This window comes from Macaca thibetana, chromosome 3 (assembly GCF_024542745.1).
Source record: "Macaca thibetana thibetana isolate TM-01 chromosome 3, ASM2454274v1, whole genome shotgun sequence".
NCBI classification, from domain to species: Eukaryota; Metazoa; Chordata; class Mammalia; order Primates; family Cercopithecidae; genus Macaca; species Macaca thibetana.
In genome coordinates, this window is record NC_065580.1 from 23,602,357 (window position 1) to 23,626,706 (window position 24,350).

Below are 24,350 nucleotides of genomic sequence, written 5' to 3' on the forward strand. Positions count from 1 at the left end.
TAAAATTTTTACCATATACTCAACCATAGAGCATTAAAAACTTTTTTTTTTTTCAGAGATGCTAAAAATGTAGTTGCCAACTTTAGGTTCTGAATCATTGTTCTATTTGGTAGGGGGTGGGAGAGTTTATTTTGGATTTTCAATTTCAGGCTATGCAGACTTTCTTGGTATTTAAATGGTGACTTATGGTTAAGCTTATTATAAGGTTATTTTTAAGGCTCTGATGACTAGAGAAATTTTAGTTTTAATATACCAACATTTTAAAATTTTTTATCAAGAGTCTCACACACCAGAATCCTCTCATGGATTATAAATATTTGGTAGATGCCTCAGGAAACTGAATGTGCTAAGCCTCAGAGCAGAATAGCTGTGTAATTGTAACCAGAAGATTTAGGATTTTCAGTAACTGTTATAAATGACAGAAAGTGAAAACCTGGAAAACTATATACATCTTAACTATGTCTAATTTGAAGCAATTTAATACCTAGGTAACTCACTTGCACCAGTTGTAACTCACTTGCACCTGAGTTGAACTATTGAAACGGATTCAACTTTGTATCTTCTAGCAGTTATCATGATACCTTACACAGGGCAGCTGTCACTAAATGCTTCAATAATAGAGAGAGTACATACTTGTTTCAGTGGGACCTGCTACTTTAAGATATACTTAGACAATATTTTAAACTAATTCTACACTCTGGAAAGGCATGTATAGTTATTCTCTAAATATGTAGAGCAAAATATGGTCTCTGACCTATACGAGCAAATCAGAGACGGCAGTCCACCTACATGTCATACAAATACAATGTCTACTTATTATATATTTGTACTTAAATTTTTATTTTTGGTTTGTTCAGTGAATTATTAAAGATTGATATATCTGAAACCTATCATGGGAAAAACAGTTGCCAGAGGTTTGACAGAAATGCAGCTTCCCTTTTTTTTGGTCTAATAGAAAACTTTTTTTGTGTTTAAAATTAGTAGTTATTTCCTTAATTAGGTGAAACCTTTCTTAGCAGCATTTGGTTTACTAAGTTTAGAAAGATTTTTGAAATAAATATTCTTGGGGGAAATTTTGATTCATGGGCAGGTATAGTAAATTCATTCAGATCTTTTCTTTATTATTGGAACCATGTGCCTTCTTTCTAAAAAGTTATTTACCTTGTCCTAAAAAGTGACTTTATTTTGTCCAGTTCCTTCATTTTAGGAATAGCAAAGCTGTGTTTCAGAAAGCTTAAATAATTTGTTAATGATCACATACCTCAATTACTAGTGGAATTAGGATAAGAACTTAGATCTTAAATTCAACAATGGAAATGTTTTTGCACTACAATGATGCTCTCCTTCATAAATGAAGATCACTGGCATGTACTTTAACTTGGCTTTCTTCCCGTGGTAATTGATTTTTGCTCTCACACACTTGCAAGTCCCTTTTTATCAACAGTATCAACTCATGAGACAAATTGGCCCAGCTCAGGGGTGTATGGCCTATTGATACAAAATAAAGTTTATCGACTTGATGGAAATCAGTCTCTTTCTTAGTCCTTATTAATATCATTTTCTCACTAAGAACTCTAGTCTAAAATTTGCTTTACACAGCCTCATTGCTATGTACTTGGGGTCTATAAGAATCTTTGCCAATTTACTGAAAAACTACAAAATCACCTGTTGTATGGATTGACAGACTCTTTTTCTGCTTTGTCAGTTATCTTTCCAAATGTAATTTTGCAGATTTGTTTAAAAAAAAAAAAACTCTGCCAAGTTGTTTTTATTCCATGATGTTAAAAATTATTTGGAAAACATAAGTCAGTAAGCATTGTTGTTTCAAGATATACCTCAAAAATTTGAAACTGTTTAGGATTGGATTTTTTTTTTTTTCATGCTTTTGTAAATTTAAACTTTACTTTTGAGAGAGCATTTTTCTTTAAATTTTCTTTGTTTATGAACTGTTTTAACAGTGACTTGATTGAATTTTGAGTCATGTGTGAAACAAGTCACTTGTAGTCAAATAATTATCAGTTATAATCAGGAGAACTGATCTCATTCATCTATGATTCTCTGACCTAGAAGTAGTCATCTCATTTTCAGTCAATTGGATCATTGTACTGTTAACATTTTACTATTTTTTCAGTTACTTCAAAGGTAAACTTGAATTTTCAGATGCTGTATGTTAATTTACTAAGTTAATATTTATAGGTATTATTTCATTTTTTTCTAGTACATAATTTATGCTTTTAAAACATGGATTTATAATTTTTCTCTTTTAAAAATCAGTTTTCACTTCTGTAAAGCAAGGTTTAATTTTTTCACAAAATACTATTAATATTTACCATTTATTAGGAGTATCTATAAGAGGTCCAATTGGCTTGGAAAAGAATGGCTTTCCTGGTCTTTTTTTTTTTTTTTTTGGTAGTATATTTATAATCTAAATCTATTATATTTGTTCTTATCTCTGACACAATATTACTCAGGATATATTTAGAATATAACTACTTTCCAGGTACTTGATAAGTTTATATTTTAAAATTCATGTCTTGTTTCACACCTGGATTCCAAACATTAAGCATGTATTTTATATATGTATCAGCATTCCAAATATTGAAATCATTTTTAAAGGGACTGTTAACAAATCTAGTCACCCATAACTAGACCATGACTGACTTTTCCACAGGGGAAGAAGAGGTGAAGGTTTCGACCATGCCACTGTCAGCCTCTTCCCATTCATTACAACAAGGACAGCAGCCTACAAGTCTCCACACTACTGTGGCCTGACAACAGAACTGAGAGGAGAGGATTAGACTCTGGGGTGCTTGCATGGGCAACTGGATTTTTGCATGATTCCTTTATGATTTTGCATTTAATGTATACACCCAAAAGAGCCAATATAAACGTTCCTGATGCCTACAGCTAGCGTGTTACCTCATAGTTGCTTAAGTATTTCTTCTTTAGGCCTTTAACATAATTTATTAGTGTAATAATTTTGGCATTGTTTCTCATGAGTGATACTATTTCTAACTCATAAAAACAAAACTTGTAGTACTAAGATCCCAGGTGAGATTAGCTAGAATTGTTCTTATTTTGGCTCTATTATTGAAAAATTATACAAAGGTAATGGTAGTACCTTTTTTTCTGGTTTGTGAAAAAATAATATCCTAATCTCCTGAAAAATTTGAAAATTAACAAGATAATGTCTGTTGCGTTCTTTGAATACTTGAGAAGAAAGAATACATATAAAACAAAATCGGTGGTGTCATTTAATGCTCAGAAGGATATTGTTGGCGATTGTTTTTAGTTGTCTAGATTTATATCCTATAATATGCATTACATGTGTAGAAACTGTTTTGTTCTTTCTCTTTTGCACTTTTGCACTTTCTTTTTGAATGGTTGTTAATTATGCGTAGATGGTTAAAAGATAATTATAGCCTAAATGCAATATAATCTCTTTTCTAATGCACTGCCTAGTATACCAGGAAATGCCTCAAAAACAGAACTTCAGTTTATAGTTGACTTATCTGAAACTTGAATACCGAGTAAACATTGTATGTGAAAAGCAACCATGGTAGTGTAACATTGTTACTGAACAAACAGTAATTCTGTGGGATATTGTTTTGGAAATTCATTGTTTAATAATTAAAATGTGATAATAAGATAATATTATAAGTACCTGACCAGAATGAGACTAAGGCAGAAGAGAAGAGATTGGATGTCCTCTAAAATTAGGCCACCTAAATTGTAACAGATAATTTTAATCAAGAGAATAGTGGAGTACTTTATTAGGACATAATGTGAAGTGATATTTCTGAAAATACATTTCTTGAAATAGTCTTAAAACTGATAATAAAAGAAAAGAAACTGTACTTAGTTCGGAACAATGGACAAAAGCTGATTCAGAAAACATGGCCATATTCTGCCTAAATGAAGCATCTGGGAAGAAAGGGAAAGTCACACCTCCTTTTGATATTTTAACCGTTGTGATAAAAGGTATGCTTTAATTTGTTTAAAAAAAAAAAGTATGAAAGGGGATAATGTGAATACAAAAAAAGAAGACTGGAGATTGAAAATAATGATAGAACATGTTATTAGGAGATGGTACTTAATGTCAATGTTGGAGTTTTCAAGGTTACCTCTATATAACATTGGATTACTACTAGATATAATGTGACAAATTAAATGACTTTATCCCAAGGTACAGTGAGGTAAACCAAAATCTATTCTTAGATATCCTTAGATTTGGTTAACTGAGGCTGTAGAAGCAGCGAATTGTCTAGCCATTTAAGTTATTTTTGTAAAATTCAGCGTAAATATCAATCGCTAATTTCTATCTGGAAGTGATTTTAAGACATTACAAGAACATTGCCAATTTGGAAAATACCAATAAAATACTGTAGACTTATTAAACATCAGCCTTTTACTATGGCTTAATTTAATTATGGTTTTCATTTTTACTGTAAGAGGCCTGGACTTCACTTACGTCTCCTGTGGGGCTGAGGCTCCTGGGCCTTGTTGTTATAACAAACTCTGGCTCCTTATAATGATGCCTACTAGCTCAAAGCTTTCTCCAGCCTTCAGTGTTAGCCTTTCATTGCCTGGATCTTCTTACAAAGCCATACCAAGTGGTTAGTTCCATTTGCTGCTTGGTGTTGAGAGGTATACCTGTTAAATGAGGCTTCTTTCCTTTCTCATTCATAGCCAGTGCGGAAAAATCATCAGGTAGTTTGCCCAGATTTGCCAGAGCCCTAAATAAAATCCCAAAATGATCTCCCTGCCTGCTTCTCCTCCCCACTCCCACTTACATGCACACCATAAATCAGGAAAATGCTTTTTGGGCAATTAGACTTTGACTTCTAAATTTTTACATAGAATGGCTAAACATGATCTTTTGACTCACTTTGTAATCCCTAGACCTCACCTTTTTGCTTACCTAATATTTTATTTAAATATGTTTTTTTTAAAAAACTGAAGTCTTAAAATCATAGTCATAATTAATTTTACACTAAAGGACAGAAGAAATTGTACAACACATAAAAGAAGCCAGCACTTCACATAGCAAGCAAATTGAAACCAAAATGACAGAAGAATGACAAATTCTTTAAAAGCTTCAGGTTTTGATGTTGTTGTTAAATTCCTGCATGATGCATCATGTGCAAGGCAAACTTAATACACTTTTATACCCTTAACCTTTATAAAGTGACTAGCTTTTCCCTTAACATAGGAATTTTTAACCTGGAGCACAGACTTTTGAGAGTACATACAGAATTGTGGGTTTGTGTGCATGTACGTATGTCCATTTTTTTCTGGGGAGAAGATCCATAGTTACTAGATTTGTGAAGGATTTGGTGACACGCTTCTCCTATCAAAAAAAAAAAAAAAGAACAGCTGCCTTGAAATGTTTTTAGTGCCACTTTAGGGAATAGAGTCCTGTACTGAATGATTTTAGTTGTATGATGAATTATAAGTGCCTCTTTATTTTCTCTAAGATTCCATTAGAAAATATTTTTTCTGACTAATAATGCTTTCCTTTTCATCCTATTATTGAGTTTTCGTTTTCCACGTGTCACTTTTGTGTACTCTCCCCTTATTTTGACAAAGCATTAATTAAATATTTGAGTACCTATTGTGTATAGTGACTTGAACTAGATCTTGAGAGATATAAGGTTGAGTAAAATACGGACCCTATCATCAAGGATAATTCTAGTGACAATTATATTTCACATTATTTCTATCAGGTCTTGATAATATTTTAATCACAGGAACCACCATAGCAGTCCAGACTCATTTTATTATTTATCATCTCTCAGTAACTGCTCTGATAGTGGCAACAAAGGGTATTGAATACTTATATTTCAGATTTTAAAATTTATGATAATTTGGAGGGAGGTGAAAAAAACCTTGCTAGGAAAGACATACGTTCATTATTCCACGTGTGTGTGAGCTCATGTCTCTTTCTCTTAGCATCCTGGGAATTAAGTAGAGCCTTCTGTGTAGGTGTTCCATTAAAGAAAACAACTTTAATGCATTTTACCTCTGCACATTTCCACTGACATGGCTTCTATTTGTACGGTGTTCCAGGCACTGTCAAGACTGCCAGAGCTCTGGTCTGCTGTGACACAGGTCCATAGGTGCTCCCACAGAGGCATTGCCTCAGAAAGACAAGAGAAAGGAACAAATTGCAGTTGCTTTGAAATCTTACAGTGGCCTGTAGGGGTTGGGATAGGGCAGTAAGGAGATCAGTTGAGGTATTCAGGTACAGGTAAGCTTGGATAAGTATGCTTAAAGCCTTGAAAACCGGGAGAAGAGTTTAGTCTTGATGCGAATGTGGTCAGTGGTAGAGAACTATAAGTTCTTGGCAAAAATGTAGCTTGATCATAGCATTTTAAGAAGAGTAATTGGGTAATAGATTTGATTGCAATTAGGACCAGTTAGAAAGTAATTCCAGTAATATGCTGTTGCTGGCCAGTGCAAATAAGTTGGCCTAGACTAGCACAGTAGTGGTTGGAATGGAGAAGAACTATGAATTAGAAATTGGAAAGCATAAGACCTGAGAAAAGGCCTTCAGATTTGGTTAGATCTCTGGTGATCTTTAAAACTGTAACTTTCAGAGAAAGGTACAGAATGGAAGCCCATCGTTTCAGGATGAATGAGGAAATGTCAAGAATATGTATGCAGCAATCATTGACTACTCAGTGTTAAGACATTTGACAACAAAGTTGAAGAGAAAAATAAGATGCTAACTAGGTGGGTGATAGATCTTAGAAGGCATTGCTTTAATATAAGGGAGAAGAAGAACCTAAATATTTAAAGGCAGACCATACAGAGCCAACTGAGAGGAAGAGATTGTCAGTGCTGATGAGAAGATAGCTCATTCAGTAGGATGACAGATGTCTTTGGTGGGAAGAGATAAGCTCCTGAGAGGAGCATGTGGGTTAGCTTAAGAGAGGTGGGTGGCCTGGCGCGGTGGCTCACGCCTGTAATCCCAGCACTTTGGGAGGCCGAGGCAGGCGGATCACGAGGTCAGGAGATCGAGACCATCCTGGCTAACACGGTGAAACCCCGTCTCTACTAAAAATACAAAAAAAATTAGCTGAGCATGGTGGCGGGCGTCTGTAGTCCTGGCTACTCAGGAGGCTGAGGCAGGAGAACCTCGGCGTGAACCCAGGAGGCGGAGCTTGCAGTGAGCAGAGATCGCGCCACTGCACTCCAGCCTGGGCGACAGAGCTAGACTCCGTCTCAAATAAAAAAGAGAGGTGGGCTGTATCGTCCTCTGTGATTTGTGAGAGCAAGAAGAACCTGGAGAAAGAGAAAGATGAGAATTGATGAAAGGGCTTATATGAGTAATTATTAAAAGGCATTATTGTTTGAAAACGGGTGAAAGTGGAATTGGGAGCTTGTTAAAGAAGGAGATGTAAAAAAAAAAAAAAAAAAGTCTTCTATGAGAATAAGCCCAGAAATGCATTGTAAATAGTTGCTGTATGTTTTTATATAAAGCAAGATAAGAGTCAGCTTAAAGATCTCTCAAGTTCAAATATATATGGTTTTGTATGTTCCTCTGGTTTAGCACAAAGCATGAGTGGAAAAAACGAATATTGAGAGTTTGGTTAAAAGGGGAAAAAGACAAAGACATAGAGACATTCAAGAAGACCACAATGAAATGCATATTCTTGTGCCAAGAAGAATCTATTAAGGCAGTTTCCTGTGAAGAAATGGTGTGAGTGATGTGGAAGGGAGTTGAATGATTTTAGATTTTGACAATGACAAAGAACATGTTAGTGTTGCTAAGGGAATGATAACTGGGAGACTGTGGTCACTGTGATAACCACTCAATGCTAAATGATGATTGAGAACCAGAGAAAGGAGAGGGCTGGAGGTTGGAAAGAAGCTTGTCTTTTGTAACCCTTTATACTCTCTCCTCCAGTCTTTTCATGAGTGTAGGAAGTCAAACTATGTGAGAGAGAATTGTAGAAAGCCCGGAAGCAATTCCATGCATCCGCAGTTGGGCACCTGGGGAATCCTGGGTCAGGTTTCCAGTGAGTTGAAAATGATGAAAGGAAAACTTCCTTCCTCAAAGCATGGTAGGAGGACCAGGAAAAGCCAGGGATGAGATGAGACAGGTGTAAGTAATCAAGCCCCAGTGAGTGTGAGGAATTGGTAGAAATGTTACTTATGATGTGAAAGATTTAGACAGAGGGTTTAGGTATGGTGTATGATGAGTTTGGTAGTTGCGGAGCCCTTATTACAGGTAATATAGCTTCTCCCAAACTCACAGGCAAACTGGAAAGCTTTTTTAAAAATGGGCTTCCACCTATGAAGGGAAAGTATCTCTTCTTACATAGTTGGATTAGGTAGGTCATTCTGCTTTATTTATATATCAAATAAGAATTAAAAGTAAGGTATTGGTGAACAGTAGAGATAAATTAAGAATTTTATTGTAACAGATTATAAAAATATTTTGATAATTTCCCCCAAAGAGAATGTACTATATGAATAAATAAAATCTACAAAATATTGGGCTAATTTACCCTTGTTTCTTATATTTTGTGTACTTAGGAGGTGACCTCTAGGAAAAAATTGCTGAAGAGGTAGTAGAGCAGGGTGAGGATACTGTATACTGTTATTCCTAGGTATCTGTAGGGCATTGGTTCCACAGATAGCAAAATTCTCGGATTCTCAAGTCCTCAATATAAGATAGTGTAGTATTTGCATATGACCTGCACATATATGGCAGGCTGTATATTTTAAATAATCTCTAGATTACTTCTAATACCTATTACAATGTAAGTGCTATGTAAATAGTTGTTATACTATATTGTTTAAGAGACTAATGACAAAAAAATCTGCATGCTTAATAAATTACACAGTTTTTAAAAAAATATTATCTATTCGAGGTTGGTTGAATCCACAGATGTGAAAACCCCAGCCCAGATACCTGGGGTCAACTGTGTTTTTTTGTTTTGTTTTTTTTTTTTCCTCCTAGTCAGTTAATAGCAAATATTCCCAGTTTGGAAGCAACCTTAGTTTTCTTTTTTTTTTTTTTTTTTTTTTTTTTTTTGAGATGGAGTCTCGCTCTGTGCCCCAGGCTGGAGTGTAGTGGCGCGATCTCGGCTCACTGCAAGCTCCGCCCCCCCGGGTTCACGCCATTCTCCTGCCTCAGCCTCCCGAGTAGCTGGGACTACAGGCGCCGCCACCACGCCCGGCTAATTTTTTTTTGTATTTTTAGTAGAGACGGGGTTTCACCGTGTTAGCCAGGATGGTCTCGATCTCCTGACCTCGAGATCCGCCCGCCTCGGCCTCCCAAAGTGCTGGGATTACAGGCTTGAGCCACCGCGCCCGGCCCTTAGTTTTCTAATAAAGTATTTTAAAACTCACTCCATATATGTCAGCTGCAATATGAACTGTGACATTTATAATGCTTCAAAGTACAAATCATTGCTCAAGAATACTGTTTGTGAAACCTTGCTGATGGATTGAGAAGCCACTGCTCCTTGGACCTCCTTACCACCCTGTGATTTGCTTCTGTGAGTTGTAATCGAGCCATCTAACATTGCTGGTCATACTAGCCTTCCACTTCTTAGTCAGGGGCTATTTCCAAAGAATCACTCTTGATAATTCAAGAAGCATTAAGAAGATTGTACTCTGCTTTTTGGTCTTTTAGAGAGTCTTCTCTGGGTTTGAGTTATAGAGAAATCGAGTTTAGGTACCTAGAACTGAGAACAAGCCTAAGTAACCTAAGCCACTTGAGAAATGGACTGAAGTACCCAGATGTTCCATAAAACAGCTTGAAGTTGTTGACCTTGAGAACCAGTTCCTTTTCTCCAGGTTCCTCTTGACCACACTTCCTAAGGCAACTATTGACTTCACTGTCTTAGCCCACTTTACCTTTATTCTAAAGGTTCCTGGAAGCTCCAAGCTGACCCTGGAACATACTGTGCTTATAACAATTTTGTTATTCCAGCTCCTGTTGGGTGCTTAGACCCACTATTGTGCTGTTACAAAGCAACATCCTAAAATGCTTTTTCCTCTTATATAATTTATAAAACCTTTAATGCACCCATTACCTTTCTTTTTTAGAGTGGGTGAAATTCACGTAATATTCAGTTAATTATTTTAAAGTGTATGATGCAGTGACCCAGTACCATTCTTTAATTATCTCAATGGTAAAATAGCAGAATAAGTAACCTACTCTGCTGAAAGAATTTTAGTCTGTTCCTTGTTGGGGCTGTGTGGTAATAGCTGCTTCTAGACTCTGTGTTTTACCCAGTAGGCTAAAAGGCAAATGTTAAACCTTAAAATATTCCGTATTTCTGCACGGCAGTACTCCTGCAACTTAAGCTTGTGAATCAAGCAACTTTTATACACCCTTTTAAAAAGGTGGTGGGGGGCAATGCAAGGAGCTCTCGGCAAGAGACACTTAGGAGGTTTGCTTTTCTGAGTGGTAAAAATGTTTGAAGCAACTCTAAATAGCTTTGAAATGCTAGTAACAGTCTTACTGTCTTCATGACATTTAATTAGCATTATGTAAGAAAGCGTTTGTTTAGCAAAGGTAAACCATAAGCCTAGCTCTCTGTATGCATGTGCAGTTGAATGTGTGTTTTTGTATAAAGCAATTTTCAGTTAAATCCTCCACTTAACGAATGTAGCAGAGGAAGATGTCTCAGGTCATTTCGGTGACCTATAACCTATGTCTATTCATGTATTTATTCTTGCTGTGTCCCAATTAATTCATATCTTCAGGATAAATGCCATATTTTTATAACAATTATTTTTTGAAGGAACCAAAGATGCTATTTAAATGCAATAAGGTTGTAATACTGGTGCCCACTTCACCCTGGTCATGTTTTTTCTGAACAGATATTTCATAGCTTTTCCTCATCAAATTCCAATCCCACCACTAAGATACCCATCTATAACACAGTCTTTGGGAAAATCCAAGGAAAGGATAATTTGAAAATGATTTGTTTTGGAATCATGACACTTCAGAGCTATGAATAAATAAATATAGTCTTATAACAATCCTTCTTTTAAAGACCAAGTAATAACAATGATGATAATAAACAAGGCTTCAAAGGATTGAGATTTGTCTATAGTCACATTTTAACAGTTTCTTTAGCCCTCACCATGTAAATGTGCTTTCATGCTTGTAACTCAGTGGAGGAAAAAACTTTTAAGATTCAGAATCTGTCTCTTCTGTAAACATTGTTGTGTCTTACAGTTTAATTATAGTAGTTCTCTCAAGTCAAGGGCTTACAACTGTGAATATCATTGCAAACAATGAATTTGAAGGCTTTCAAAATGACCACCAGCTGGCAGCTGTTGTCACAGATCCTGTAGGTTTTCAAAGCTGCCCTGTGTTAAATGTGGCCCAGTGATCTTAGAGTAACTTTAGCAGGGGAAAGAATTGTAACCTTGCAGGTACTCTTAAAATAAACTTACGGTAACTACATAATTACCAGTGTTAGAACTAAAAGAGTAAAACAGGTGAAGTTTAATTTACCCAGGATTTTTCTGCAGTACCAAAGAGAATTTAGGGGCCAACACACATAACCACTAGACTGGTGACATCTCTAATATTACAAAATGGAAAAAAATTTGTAGTAATGGCACTAAGATGTATTACATACACACTAAAGGTGTGATCTCAGATTCATCTTTGAAGAAGAGCTACCCTGTGCTACACCATGTAGAATGATAGCGTATCTGCTGATTTTTTTTTTTTTCCAATCAAGGAAGTTGTTGTTTTCAGCATAAGGAAACAGGCAGAGCTCCACAAGGATTTAAAGATGATAATGCTGTCACCATCTCCAAGAAGAAATGCAAGAAATCTGCAATCAACTTTTGTAGCCTAGCACTGCTTCTTGATATAGTGAGATCTTGGCCCAAGGACTGCACTAGCGTTTACACTCTGTTATCACACTTGCATACTGAAATAATGTATCTATGGAACCGAAAGTAGTGATCTAGAACTTTAGTGGATTGTTCTAAAACATTGTCATGTTATATGTTGGCATTTGCAAGAAGTCTGACAACTATTTATTTATTTTTATTTTTTCCGTTATTACATCTGTATGTTTAGTATCCAGCTAAAGGTAAAAGATTCCCTGGGTTATGACTTCATCAGCCAAGTGGGAAGTTTTGTCATTGGCCTTAAACTGAATGTTTGGTTACAGCCATAGTTCCACTTGGGTTTTCTCTGTTAAAAATGTTAGTTTCTAGTAAAATTCATGATTATGGATGGCTGATATACATATATACACACACACATATATATACATACACACACATATATACACACACATACTCTACTCCCCCCCAGTCCCCATTTAGAGTAAGATTTGCTACCAGATAGGTTTCCTTTTCCTTCTAAACTTAACATTTACTAATTAATCTACCCGTAGTCTTCCCCTGGTTCCAGACAATTGTAACATATCTTGGTTTCTAGTCTGCCCAGTGTTGATAGATGTAAACTCGTAAGACCTCACCTGCATTTTAAATGGTAATGACTAATTGAAATGAAGCATATTATGAAAATAAGCAAAGATTTTATATAATCTCCAAATAAACACACAAAGCCCTGCAACCTTTGTTTTGTAACTTGCTTTCAGATTTTAACTATTGACTATTATGAGTCTCCTTCTGATAGCTTGTGTTCACCTCTCTATCCAGTTTCTTTTTCTTTGGTCAAAGAAATTTCTTTCTCCATGTAATTTACCACAATTAGCAAGGAGATCATGACTAAATCTTAATGTACACTACCTGTATGATTTTCCTACTGGATCCCTGACAGGCCTGAATTTTCCCTTTTCTTCTTCTTCTTTTTTTTTTTTTTTGAGACAGGGTTTCCCCGTGTTGCCCAGGTTGGAGTGCAGTGGTGTAAACATGGCTTACTGCAACCTCGACCTCCCTGGCTCAAGTGATCCTCCCACCTCAGCCCCCCAGGTAGCTGGGGCTACGTTCACACACCACCACGCCTGGCTAGTTTTTGTATTTTAGACAGGTTTTGCCTTGTTATGGAGGCTGGTCTGAAACTCCTGATCTCAAGTGATCCATGAGCCTTGGCCTCCCAAAGTGCTGTGATTACAGGCGTGAGCCATCGTGCCTAGCCAGTTTTCCCGCTTCAAAGGAGAGAAGTCTCTCCCCATCAGTCTACTAAGTGTTTTCTCAGTCTTTTTACTCAATTACCAGAGTCAGCAGACCCTCTGTCTCCCCAGTAACTACTCTTACTCACCTTTCAGCTTATTCCAAACTGCCTTTGATCCTAAACGAGTATATATATATATTTTTTTCCTCCTTCTGTCTCTTTTATTTTTATTTTGTTTGAGACACTCCATCGTCCAGGCTGGAGGGTAGTGGCGCGATGTTGGTTCGCTGTAAGCTCCGCCTCCCAGGTTCAAGTGAGTCTCCTGCCTCAACCTCCCAAGTAGCTGGGATTACAGGTGCAGGCCAACACGCTCGGCTAAGTTTTGTATTTTTAGTAGAGACAGGGTTTCACCTTGTTGACCAGGCTGGTCTCAAACTCCCAACCTCAGATGATCCACCTGCCTCGGCCTCCCAAAAGTGCTGGGATTACAAGCGTGACCCACTGTGTCTAGCCTTCTCTCTCTTTTAAATCAAAACAACACATTTAAACAGAAATCATAGTCTGGATTTTGGAGCAGATTGGGGAATGACCACGGCACTGTAAAATTTTGAATCAATAAAGATTTTTGACATTGTAAAACTTGGGCATTTTTCAGTTCCCCCAACTTCTAAGATAATTCTAGCCCTTATAAAAAGTCAACACTGCTCAACAATATGACTAAAATTCAGTTTTGCAAATGTGGTTTTTAATAATTTTTTTTCAGTAAAGCAGTTCTAATTCAGTTTATAGCTCTAGCATATCTGAAGTAAGAATATTGCAGTTTCTGATTTGTATTTGAAAATATTTTCATCTGTTCGTCTTTTTTGCCTTTCTTCTTTTGAAATAAGATTCAACATTGACTGAGAATTGGTTCTGTCAAGATTGTCTCTGGCAATCTGTCCCTAATTCAACTATAAATTATAGCTAAGGATGAACACTTAAATAATTATATATTTTAAATGATTTTTAAACTAAGGCCCCCGAGTGATGTGATGAGCATATAAATTTTTGAATGCAGGGTCTTTTGAAACTCTGTCTTCCACAGGCGTATCATCATATAGGTCTGGAAAAGATGTGTTCTTATTAAGACTTAATTCCATTTAGATTGAGACACCATTTGCAAATTGAAAACAAAAAGTTTGTATTTCCCCTAGTATGTGAATATACTGTAAGGAGGAATAAAAAGCAAAATAGTCTTTTTAAAAAACAGACTATTGTTTAGAGCTATTTTAGGTTCACAGCAAAATTGAATGGAAGGTACAGAGACTTCTCATTACATTCCCTGCCCCTGTCACATGCACAGTGTTCTCCATTATAAGCACCCCCCCACCAGAAGGGAACATATGTTACAGTGTATGAACCCACTTGATGATCTGGGTAATGAATAGGTGGCACACACAGGCGTTTCAGGGTCGTTTTTAGAAAGTACAGATTAGTTTTAAAAGTAATGTAGCTTTTTCAGATTGTCTTCTTCCACTTAGTAATGTGTGTTTTAGTTTCCCCTAGCGTTATTTTTTAATCACACATTTTACATAGCTAAAATAATTGAATTTCAGAATATAAATGCTTATTTTAAAAAACAGACATTTGTTTTAAAAAAATCTGAAAACCTTAATAAATGTCTCTTGGTTTGGGTAACTAGCACAATGGGAAAGAACTCTTAAAGATGTATGTTTGGTATGTTGTATTGGAAATGTTTATCACCATGACTATATCCATCTCCACTTCATTTAGTTTTATAAAATAATGAAGTTATATCATTTTCTGAAATAATTTTTCTTCTGAAATTAAAGTAAATCATCATTTAATGCCTAAAAAGTACTCTCTAAAAATGAAACTTATAACTGGATTATGAAGAATCTGTCAATTAAAATGATGTTTCAGAAAAGTGAAAATTTTATTCTTATTTGGGATTTTTGTTATGTTGATTTAAATGCTTAAGACAATTCGATGCTGATAGGAGCCATCTTTTAGAAAAAGATAAGACTAACTGATCTTCACTTGAAATAAAAGTGTGCTGTGTAATCAAATGCAGTAAAGAACTGGGTTTGATGTTTTAAATAACTTTTAGATAACTTGAGTCTTTTAATTTGGAAAATTATGAACATCAGCAATCTCAGGAATTTCAATAGATATATAAGCATAAAGAGATTTGCTGTATAGGAAGCAAAATACTTTCATCTGAATGTAAGCCTGAAGAGAAACTTCTGCCCCAATAAAAATATTTTATTGCCACTAAACAATCAAAAGCTATTACTGACTTCATCTGGAATGGCCAGTCCTGAGTGATCTGTTAAGAAATAAGCAGAACTTCACTTGACTAGCCTTAAAAAATAAAAAATGAAGAACAGCATGGTTTTTAGGAGGCTGTTAGAGAATGTCATAGCATCAAGCTCCAGAGAAAATGGTACAGAGTAGACATGCAATAAATGTTTGTGGAAGGAAAATTGATGGTTGAAAGTGGTGTCAATTCTGGAGGCCTGCAAAGCATGGATCTGTTTTGTGTTAATCTGGACTTTTGGAAGCATTCAGTCAGATTCATTTGCATATGAGTTATAATTCATTTTTTGGTTCTATTCTGGCATTGTGGTATTCATTGTTAAGATTTTGCCCCCTACACATCACCCACTCACTATGTGATTAATTTTTCTTTTTCCTTTTTTTTTTAACCTCTGAATTTGGGAAACCTCAGCTCTTGACTTTTCCTTATTTTTCCAGCACCCCCTGTACACACATACACACACACACACACCCCTTTTGTTTATTTATTTATTTTTTGAGACAGAATCTCACACTGTCACCTGGGTTGGTGCAATCTCGGCTCACTGCAGCCTCTGCCTCCCAGGTTCAAGCGATTCTCCTGCCTCAACCTCCCAACTAGCTGGAATTACAGGGGCCTACCACCATGCCCATCTAGTTTTTAGTATTTTTTAACAGAGACAGGGTTTCACTATGTTGGCCAGGCTGGTCTTGAACGCCTGACCTCGTGATCCACCCACCTTGGCCTCCCAAAGTGCTGGGATTACAGGCATGAGCCACTGAGCCCAGCCCTAACACACACCTTAAAAAAAAAAAAAAAACATATTTTTCTTATCAAGTGATTCCTCATTTGTGATACCCATAAATCTATATATAAATATTGGTAAATCTTCCGTGAAACACATATACGCAGTTCAGAAAGTCTCTCTAATACCTCTTTTTCAGAATGCTTCGTGTGTACTCCTGAGGTGTTTTAGGAGCTTTGTACTTTGCTAGGTAGGGAGTTCTTTAGGGCAAAATTGTTAGAAATTTTTCGTCTTGGTTAAGCCAAAGTCTTTTTCCAATTGTACTTCTTAGGTGCATTTTGTTAAACACATGAAGACCACTTGTCTGTTAACTTCTGGATGTAGATCAAACAGCCTCACTTCTTTGAACCATTCCACACTCAACATGATTTTGAATTCTCTCAGTCTAATTCTCCTTTACATACATTTTGACTTGATGTTTCCTTTCTTAAAATATGAAGCTCACACTTGAATATAATAATCCACATATGATCAGATAATCTCTTATTAAAATTTGTTACTAATATTTGTATTTTCCCTTATGTTTATAGAGTTCTTTTATAAAAGTATCTTGTAGGGTAGTTATCTCCATTTGATAAATGAGAAGCAGGGTGGTTATCATTTGTGATTTGCCTAAGGTCATACAATTGCTAATTTAGACATTGTACATCTATTTATATGGTCTTAATGTTACTTTTTTAGGCGTTCCATTACCCAGTTGCCATACCAAGTATCATAAGCCTATTAAGCAAAACCACTAGACCTTTTCCTATACATGCTAATGGTTAGATCTTCTCCATTCTGCCCTTTACGAATGCATTTTTAAAAATCTAATTATCTGTTAAATTGTATGTGTTTGGATTTGGTATTGTTAGAATGTATCCTGTTTATATATCCCCATCTTACAAGTTTGTGTTATGAAAGAACTATGTGATTATAAAATGATTGATGTATGTTATTAATAACACTATTAATAACATTTGTCAAAGAATGTAAGAGTTTTGAGAATAGTTGTAGTTTCCGCTATTCTGTCATCTGTAGAATTGGCTTTCCACTTGCATATTTAAATGAACTTTGTGGGTTTTGTTAAGTATAATAAAAGCATGGGGTCAAATATAAGCCAAGAGTATTACAGAGACTTTTAGGCTGACTCAGTATCTCATATTCTGTGTAGATTCATCTAAACACTGCTGTTATCCATGCTATACTTTACCATGTTATCCCAAAAGGGAACCATCAGCAAATTTTACCAGAAACTGCTGAATTCAAGACATATTCCAGATATATTATACTTCTGACATCCTAGGAAGCCTATCCAAAGAATAAATTACTTTGATAGAATTTGTTCTTTATGAAAATTCATTTTGACTCTCATTGATAACTTTATTCCATTTTTGGGGAAGATTGAGCAATCAGTGGGATGGGAACAGAGCTAACTACAAACTCTTTGAGTTTAGATGGGCAACAGAAGGGGAAAGGAAGTGGGCCGTGGAATATATAAGGACTTTTCCAATGGAAAACAATTGTTAGTGGAACCTCTATGACTACTTGTTCAATTTCAGAATTAAACTTACTGTATATTTTAGGTGGAATCGAGCTGAGTTCTAGTCGAAATGCTATACGTTATTTCCCATGAAAAATACCCCCAAACACAAGCAGACAGAACAGTGATTGATAAACCCATCATATTCATTTCTAAAGAAATCATCAAGCCCCAAATGTTTTAGAATTTTCTGAAGAACTAATTCTAGACTAGGCATGGTGGCTTAGGCCTATAATCCTAGCACTTTGGGAGGCAAAGCAGGCAGATCACCCAAGGTCAGGAGTTTGAGACCAGTCTGGTCAACCAAGGTGAAACCCCGTCTCTACTAAAAATACAAAAAATAAAATTAGCTGGGTGTGGTGGCACGCGCCTCTAATCCCAGCTACTCAGGAGGCTGAGGCAGGAGAATCGCTGGAACCTGGGAGGCGGAGATTGCAGTGAGCCAAGATCGAACCATTGTACTCCAGCCTGGGTGACAGAGCAAGGCTTGGTTTCAAAAAATAAAAATAAAAAAATAATAATTCTAAGCATGTTGCTTCTAGAGTCCGCCATTTCCTCCATTTCTGGTACTTTTTTAACAGTGGTTTTGCGCGCTTACCTGTGAAGATTAAGAGCCTGGGATAAAACTCATTTTCAGTCTAAAGATTTAAACTCATTTGAATTGAGCAGATGCTTTTGTGATGTCTTTGCATCTCTCCTGACTTAACAGTTCCCTTCTTCACATTACTTAATCTGTCCTTTTGGTTAGAAGATCATGCTCTTATCTAAAGACAGAAGGAAGCAAAATGAACATGGAACCACATTGCCCTGCCTTTTCTCCTGTCTTAATATGGCATCAGGCTGAGCAGTGGCCTTTCCTGATATTCCCCTTATTCCAAACATAGCTTTGTCTTGCTTTCAGCATTTTTCACTTTCCCCAGATCATTATGTATTCTGACTTTAATCCATAAGAATTATAATTTTATATACAAGTAGGTTATATACTTCTACCCATCTTTTCTTTCTTTTCAAATCTAATCCCATCAGATTCTCCCTGTGTAACAACCAACTTCTTTAGATTTCCTCTAATTTTCTTTTCCTTATAGATTTATTTATTATTGCATAGTCAAAATGTCATGTTTTAGCATCTTCTGTGGCCTGTGAATCACTGCTCTCTATAACCATGGGACCACTCCCACCCATCCTTTTCCCTATCTTTTTTGGATAGTTGTTTTCTTAAAAAACCTGGAAGCAAGCTGGGTACAGTGGCTCACGCCTGTAATCCCAGCACTTTGGGAGGCTGAGGCGGGTGGATCACGAGGTCAGGCGTTCGAGACCAGCCTGACCAACACGGCAAAACCCTGTCTCTACTAAAAATACAAAAATTAGCCAGGCGTGGTGGTGCATGCCTGTAATCCCAGCTACTTGGGAGGCTGAGGTAGGAGAATCGCTTGAACCCGGGAGGTGGAGGTTGCAGTGAGCTGAGGTTGCACCATTGCACTCCAGCCTGGGCGACGGAGCGAGACTCCGTCTCAAAAAAAAAAAAAAAAAAAAAAAAAAATACCTGGAAGCCAATGTTCAGGGTTATATGTTTAGGAAACAAAGTACCTGCTGAAGTTCAGGTTCAGGCATTGTTTACTACATAGAAATGATTAAATCAAGATCCTTTTCCTAGAGGAGCTCAAAGTCTAGTTGTAAAAAGTGAACATGTAAACAAATGATTGTAATACACTGTGGTATTTGCAAAATAGCGAGGATGCTTGCCATCTAAGAACTCAAGTGTAATTATTCTCATTCCCTGCTTTTGTAAATCCCAAAATTCTGTCACATCCTCCTAGGGTTTCTGTTGTTTTTGCAGTAGCCAACCAGTTCTTCGTCGGTCAGAATTAAGTCCAGAATAAAAGTTGTCTTCCTTATTTTCACCTTGGAAAAGAGAGATCGTCAGCAAGGAATGTTTTGTCAGGTTTATTTTCTTCTAGCCGATTTAGACTTCAAAGATGTTAGGGTGGTTGACACCCTCCATGTCTCTGCAGTTTTGTCATTTGTTTTAGGAAAGTAGTGTTGGGTGAATATTCTGGTGATCTATGTATCGTCTCCTTATTTTACGTTCCCTTGACCATCTTTGGAACCCCTCACAGGGCTTTGTTCATGGTCACTGCTCAGTTTTGTGCTCACTTAAATGCTTCCCTCCAGGCTGCTGCTTTGACGTTTTACAGATCTTTTAAATGAATCTTTTTTGTCCCTTGCCTTCATTTAGCGTTACTTATATATTCTGGTTCAGGTCTCATCTGATCCAGTCTGTGATGCTTCTAAGGGTGTATGTATCTTTTGTATTAAAATTTGTTTACTTTTTCCTCTTTTTTTATATAACTTTGCACATAAATATTTTTGTTTTGTTTCTTAGATTCCGATTCCTTAGGTCCTTCAAAAAGCAGCCATCTAGATTCTTCTTGTTCTCATTAATCTGATTCTCCTTCAAGACAGATTTATAGATCCTTATAGGAACATTTTAGAAGAGAATAATACACATTATGCAAAACACATCTACTTATATTTTGAAATGTTCCCACTGTATTTTCTTATTTGCTGCCTGTGGCCTGTGCATCCCTGTGTTCTCTATGGGATGTCCTTTCCCTCTTCCACATCAGCTGCTTTTCCTCTGATGTTTTCTTATTCGTCGTTTATCCTATATGTAGAATGGAAGAATTATTCACTTCTTTCTTTATGCCCCACAGGTCTTTGCTCATACTAGAATAGCATTTATTATCCCATGTTATAGTTATTTAAACACATTTGTCCTTCCCTTCTAATTAGCCCATGAGTCCTGCCCAGGACACAGACTGGTTGGTAGTATGTTTGATGGCAAGAACAAATGCTTTGGAGTCAGACTGATTTTAATTGCTGACTGCAACACTAACTCTATAACCTGGGACAAATTCTTGGAACTACAGCGCCTACTCAAGTCTCCTCATTTGTAAAATGAACCTACTGCTTAACCTCATTGGATTGTTGATACTAAAGTAATTGAGTACATAAAGTGCATAGTGAGTGAAGGAATAGTGGCTGGAGTAGAAAAATGGGTAGAATATATCTTAGAGACTTTTGTTTAATATCTTGTACACATAATACTAGAATATTTGTTTTTAATAAAACATTCCTTCTTTAAACAGTTTTGATGCATTGTACTTTTTAAAAGTGTATTTGCTTGTGTTTTGGCATCTGAAATGCTATTAAAAACATATCATCTTAGTGGCTCATTTTCTTCAGTTTACATGCAGAGAAGCCTCTTGGACCCCAAAACTTAACTTACTCCTCCTGCATTCAGAAAGCTTTGCATCTTTTTGGAGAGAACCATCTGTTCACAGCATTATATAGATATGAATTAAACAGATTTTGTTGGGGAAAGTCACTTTCCAGCTCTTCTCAAGTCAGACCCTCAAGTCTGTGGATATCTTGATGCATGTAACATTTCTAAAACACTGAGCTACATGCTGAAGAATGTACAGGATGTCCCCATCAGGCTTGTCAGCAGAGTTGTGAGAGGGTGAAGTATGAGTACATGGAAGGGTTGACAGTAACTGCAGTTGATACCATGGCACAGTGTGCTGCCAGATGAGTGGTTCAGACCCTAAGTGCTGTCCGGTGGAAGAGAAGAGACTTTGACTTTTGGAAGATTGAATAAAAACTACTTGAAGAGAACAAGAAAGCATTCTAGGCAAGGAGAATGGAGGGAATAAAGTTTAGAAAGCACAAGCCGTATGTAGCGGATCTGGATTTTTCTGTTTATGTCATTTCTGCTTCTTTCTACTAGTATAAACAAATTTTGCCTTTTTTGTTGTTGTTTTGGCTGTTACTTTGTTCAGGTTCTTTGTTTCTGCTCAGAACTCTTTTTTTCATTTGGGTTCTTAAGATTTTCCACTTAATCCAAACTCTACTTTCAGATCTATTAAACCCTTAAGATTTTGTCTGTGACCTAGTGCAGTATTGGTCTGTCTTGCTTTATAATAAACATAGTTCTAGAAATTTGAGTGTAAACTATTTAACTAGAATAACGTTTTTCATAAACTGATTTTATAATGTCTGTCTGTAACAATTCATTTACTGAGAAGTCATTTTCTCTGCATATTTTAGTTAATAAATTGGAAAGATTTTTGTGACTGCCCTGATGTACAGTATGCTTATATTATGAAGGCTTTCTTTTAAATTTCAGTATGACAAATTTTGTCTGCTCTTTGAAGTTTAGTTCAGCATAAATCATTTATATTTGAGTCACTTAGAGATTCATTGTTGAGGTTTGAGGAAGTTGAGACTTTGTTCAAATCAAATACTGATGAAGATGCACTCCATCCCAAAACTGGGAGGAGATCATCTATAAGAGGGAGGGGTGTGGGGGCAGGAGCTAGGACAGGTTGTTCCCTATGTCTTTCTAAAAATGCACAAAGATTTGGAAGTCTAACTGGCAAAGAGTTAATCAGAGTAGGAACCAGGTTTCTGTTGTGTAGCCACTTGCACCAAGAAAGATTTGTTTAAGTAACCTAACCACTGGAGCATGTGGTTTTGAACTGTAAAGGACAAGAGTGAAGATGGAAGACAAAAGCTTTTTAGAAAAAATCAGGTTGTATTGAGCCTTTTGGTAATGACCATTAAATATGGCTCACAAACTGAAGTGCAGAATAAACACTTTTAGGTGTATTTTGTGACTGGGTCTCTCAGTGAGAGACATCCTCGCTGAGGATAAATGCACCCTGTAGGGGTGTATTTATTGTTTGATGAGAAGACCTTGAGGAGTTGGTACCAAAAATAAAATAGAGGCAAGAATTCCAAGAAGGCACAATATCCTGATTTGATGGCACAAAAATATATTCGTGGAAACATATCTACTGGAATTGTCTTGTTTGGGGGCTTGTTTTACGTGTGTTTTATCTCAATATGTTGTCATTATGCAGAGATCATCTATGTCTTTACCCTTTTAGCAGCAGATCTTATTTTTCAAATTAAATTTTACATGGTGCCCTACGTAAACTACATAAAATCAAGGTGGGAAGGAAGGATGCCTTGTCCTGGTACCCTGCCCCCTCAACTTCCATTCTTTCAGGTGAAGCTTTTTATGCCAGCTAGAAAAACTCATTGGCTTATTGCCAGTGACAGGTTACTGTTATGAGTAGGTTTGCCCACATTTTGCTATTTATAGTTTTACATTTCATAATAATTAGCATATTGCAGTTAACCTGGAGAACAGAAAGGAGGGATACCCACTCTGTATGCTATTAATGCTAACGGTGTGTGCTTGCCCAAGCAGTGTTCTGTGAAAGGTCTGATGTCAGAATTCATTCTGAAATATAGTCTATAAGATAGTCATTGTTTAAAATGCCTTTCTGTATACTTCCTAGTAAACAGTTGGACTCGTACAGTGTTATGTAGAAATACTAAAGATAGTTTCAACCTGTTGTGAGATTTTCAGGTTTGGCGTGGGAGGAGGGGGAAAGCTATGTAGTAACTAAAATGGCAACTCCACGAATGCTGCTGTTCTTCACCCACCAACACGTTCCCATACGTGTCCCAACTGGCCTGTCTTTTTACTGAACTTATGTAGCTTATTTTAATCATATACCACCCTGGGCATTTCTTCTGTTGCTTTTTCAGATGTAGTTGTTGAACTTTTCGTGTATTTTCATCGTCTCACTGTCTAGACTTTTAGCCCCTTAAAAACAGAGGTCATGATTTAAGTGCTTTTATGTTCCACGCACACTGTAGGCACTCAGTAAAGAGTTGCTTTGATTTTTAGCTTGGTGGTCTTAATATATGCATTTTATACTGATTTTTAAAACTTGTTGTTGTTGCTAAAAACTAGATTTGTCAACTTGTTTAGTGCATCATGATCAGCTTACTATGGATTCTGCTACCTTGACCAGCAAAGTAGCAGAATTTTAACTATAATTTCTTCTTTAATAAGAGGTTTTCTGAGGCAGGCAAACGAAGTATACTGATACTTCTTACACAGTAGAATATGAAAGTGTGGCACATGGCATCTTGAAAGTACTTTAAATTGTGTGCCTTTGAGTTCTGCACTGAAAAATAGAACTACTACCAACAACTTGACCCCCTTTCCTGCCCTCAGATTGTTTAGAACTGAAAATAGTGTTTTGTTGTACATACTTATATGCCATAAAGTAAAATTTTTTACATCAGAAAACATCTAAATATATTATCAATTCTTTAAGAATAAACACTCCTTCCCTGATGTATTATACTATTACTAATTACTTTAAAAATAAAATTAGTATTGTTTTTAATATAAAATGTTTGGTAACTTGATTTTTATTTTACTTTGCTTGCTCTTTTCACATCTTATGGTAAGTTTAAAGTACTTTCTGGTATCTTTCTAATGTTTTAGCAATGAGAAGGCTCATTATTAGATTGACTTCACAGTACCGCTGAGAATGATGGGCGCTATTCCTAAGTTCCTAAAAGGAGACTTGTACACAGGGCTAGTTCCTGGCAGTAAGAAATACTCTGCCTTAGCTTCTTGGAAAGTTTATATCCATTCAGTATTGACCACCAGTGGAGCATTTGTTGTTAGGCATTTAGCAAGTAATAAATGTGCTCCAAATTGCATTTCCTTCTCTTACTTTTATCCTTATGAGAGAGTAAGGCCGGTGTTATTTTTACTTAT

At 36.3% G+C, this 24,350-nt stretch overlaps 2 protein-coding genes across 7 annotated transcripts in view; one reads left to right on the plus strand and one right to left on the minus strand.

Annotated features, from left to right (window-relative positions):
- The window catches only part of STMP1 (short transmembrane mitochondrial protein 1), a 360,766-nt gene that overhangs the window by 286,062 nt on the left and 50,354 nt on the right, over positions 1 to 24,350 (minus strand). The window lies entirely within an intron of this gene.
- Positions 1 to 24,350, plus strand: part of CNOT4 (CCR4-NOT transcription complex subunit 4) — a 145,402-nt gene that overhangs the window by 115,310 nt on the left and 5,742 nt on the right. For 2 of the 6 annotated variants that reach the window (XM_050782408.1, XM_050782409.1), the window contains exon 11: positions 2,672 to 23,776. The exons of the other annotated variants lie outside the window; for them this stretch is intronic. In XM_050782408.1, coding sequence (XP_050638365.1) covers positions 2,672 to 2,772 — 101 coding nt within the window. In that variant the 3' untranslated portion in view covers positions 2,773 to 23,776. Of the gene's footprint in view, positions 1 to 2,671; positions 23,777 to 24,350 lie in introns of those variants that run through there. 6 annotated transcript variants of the gene reach the window in all.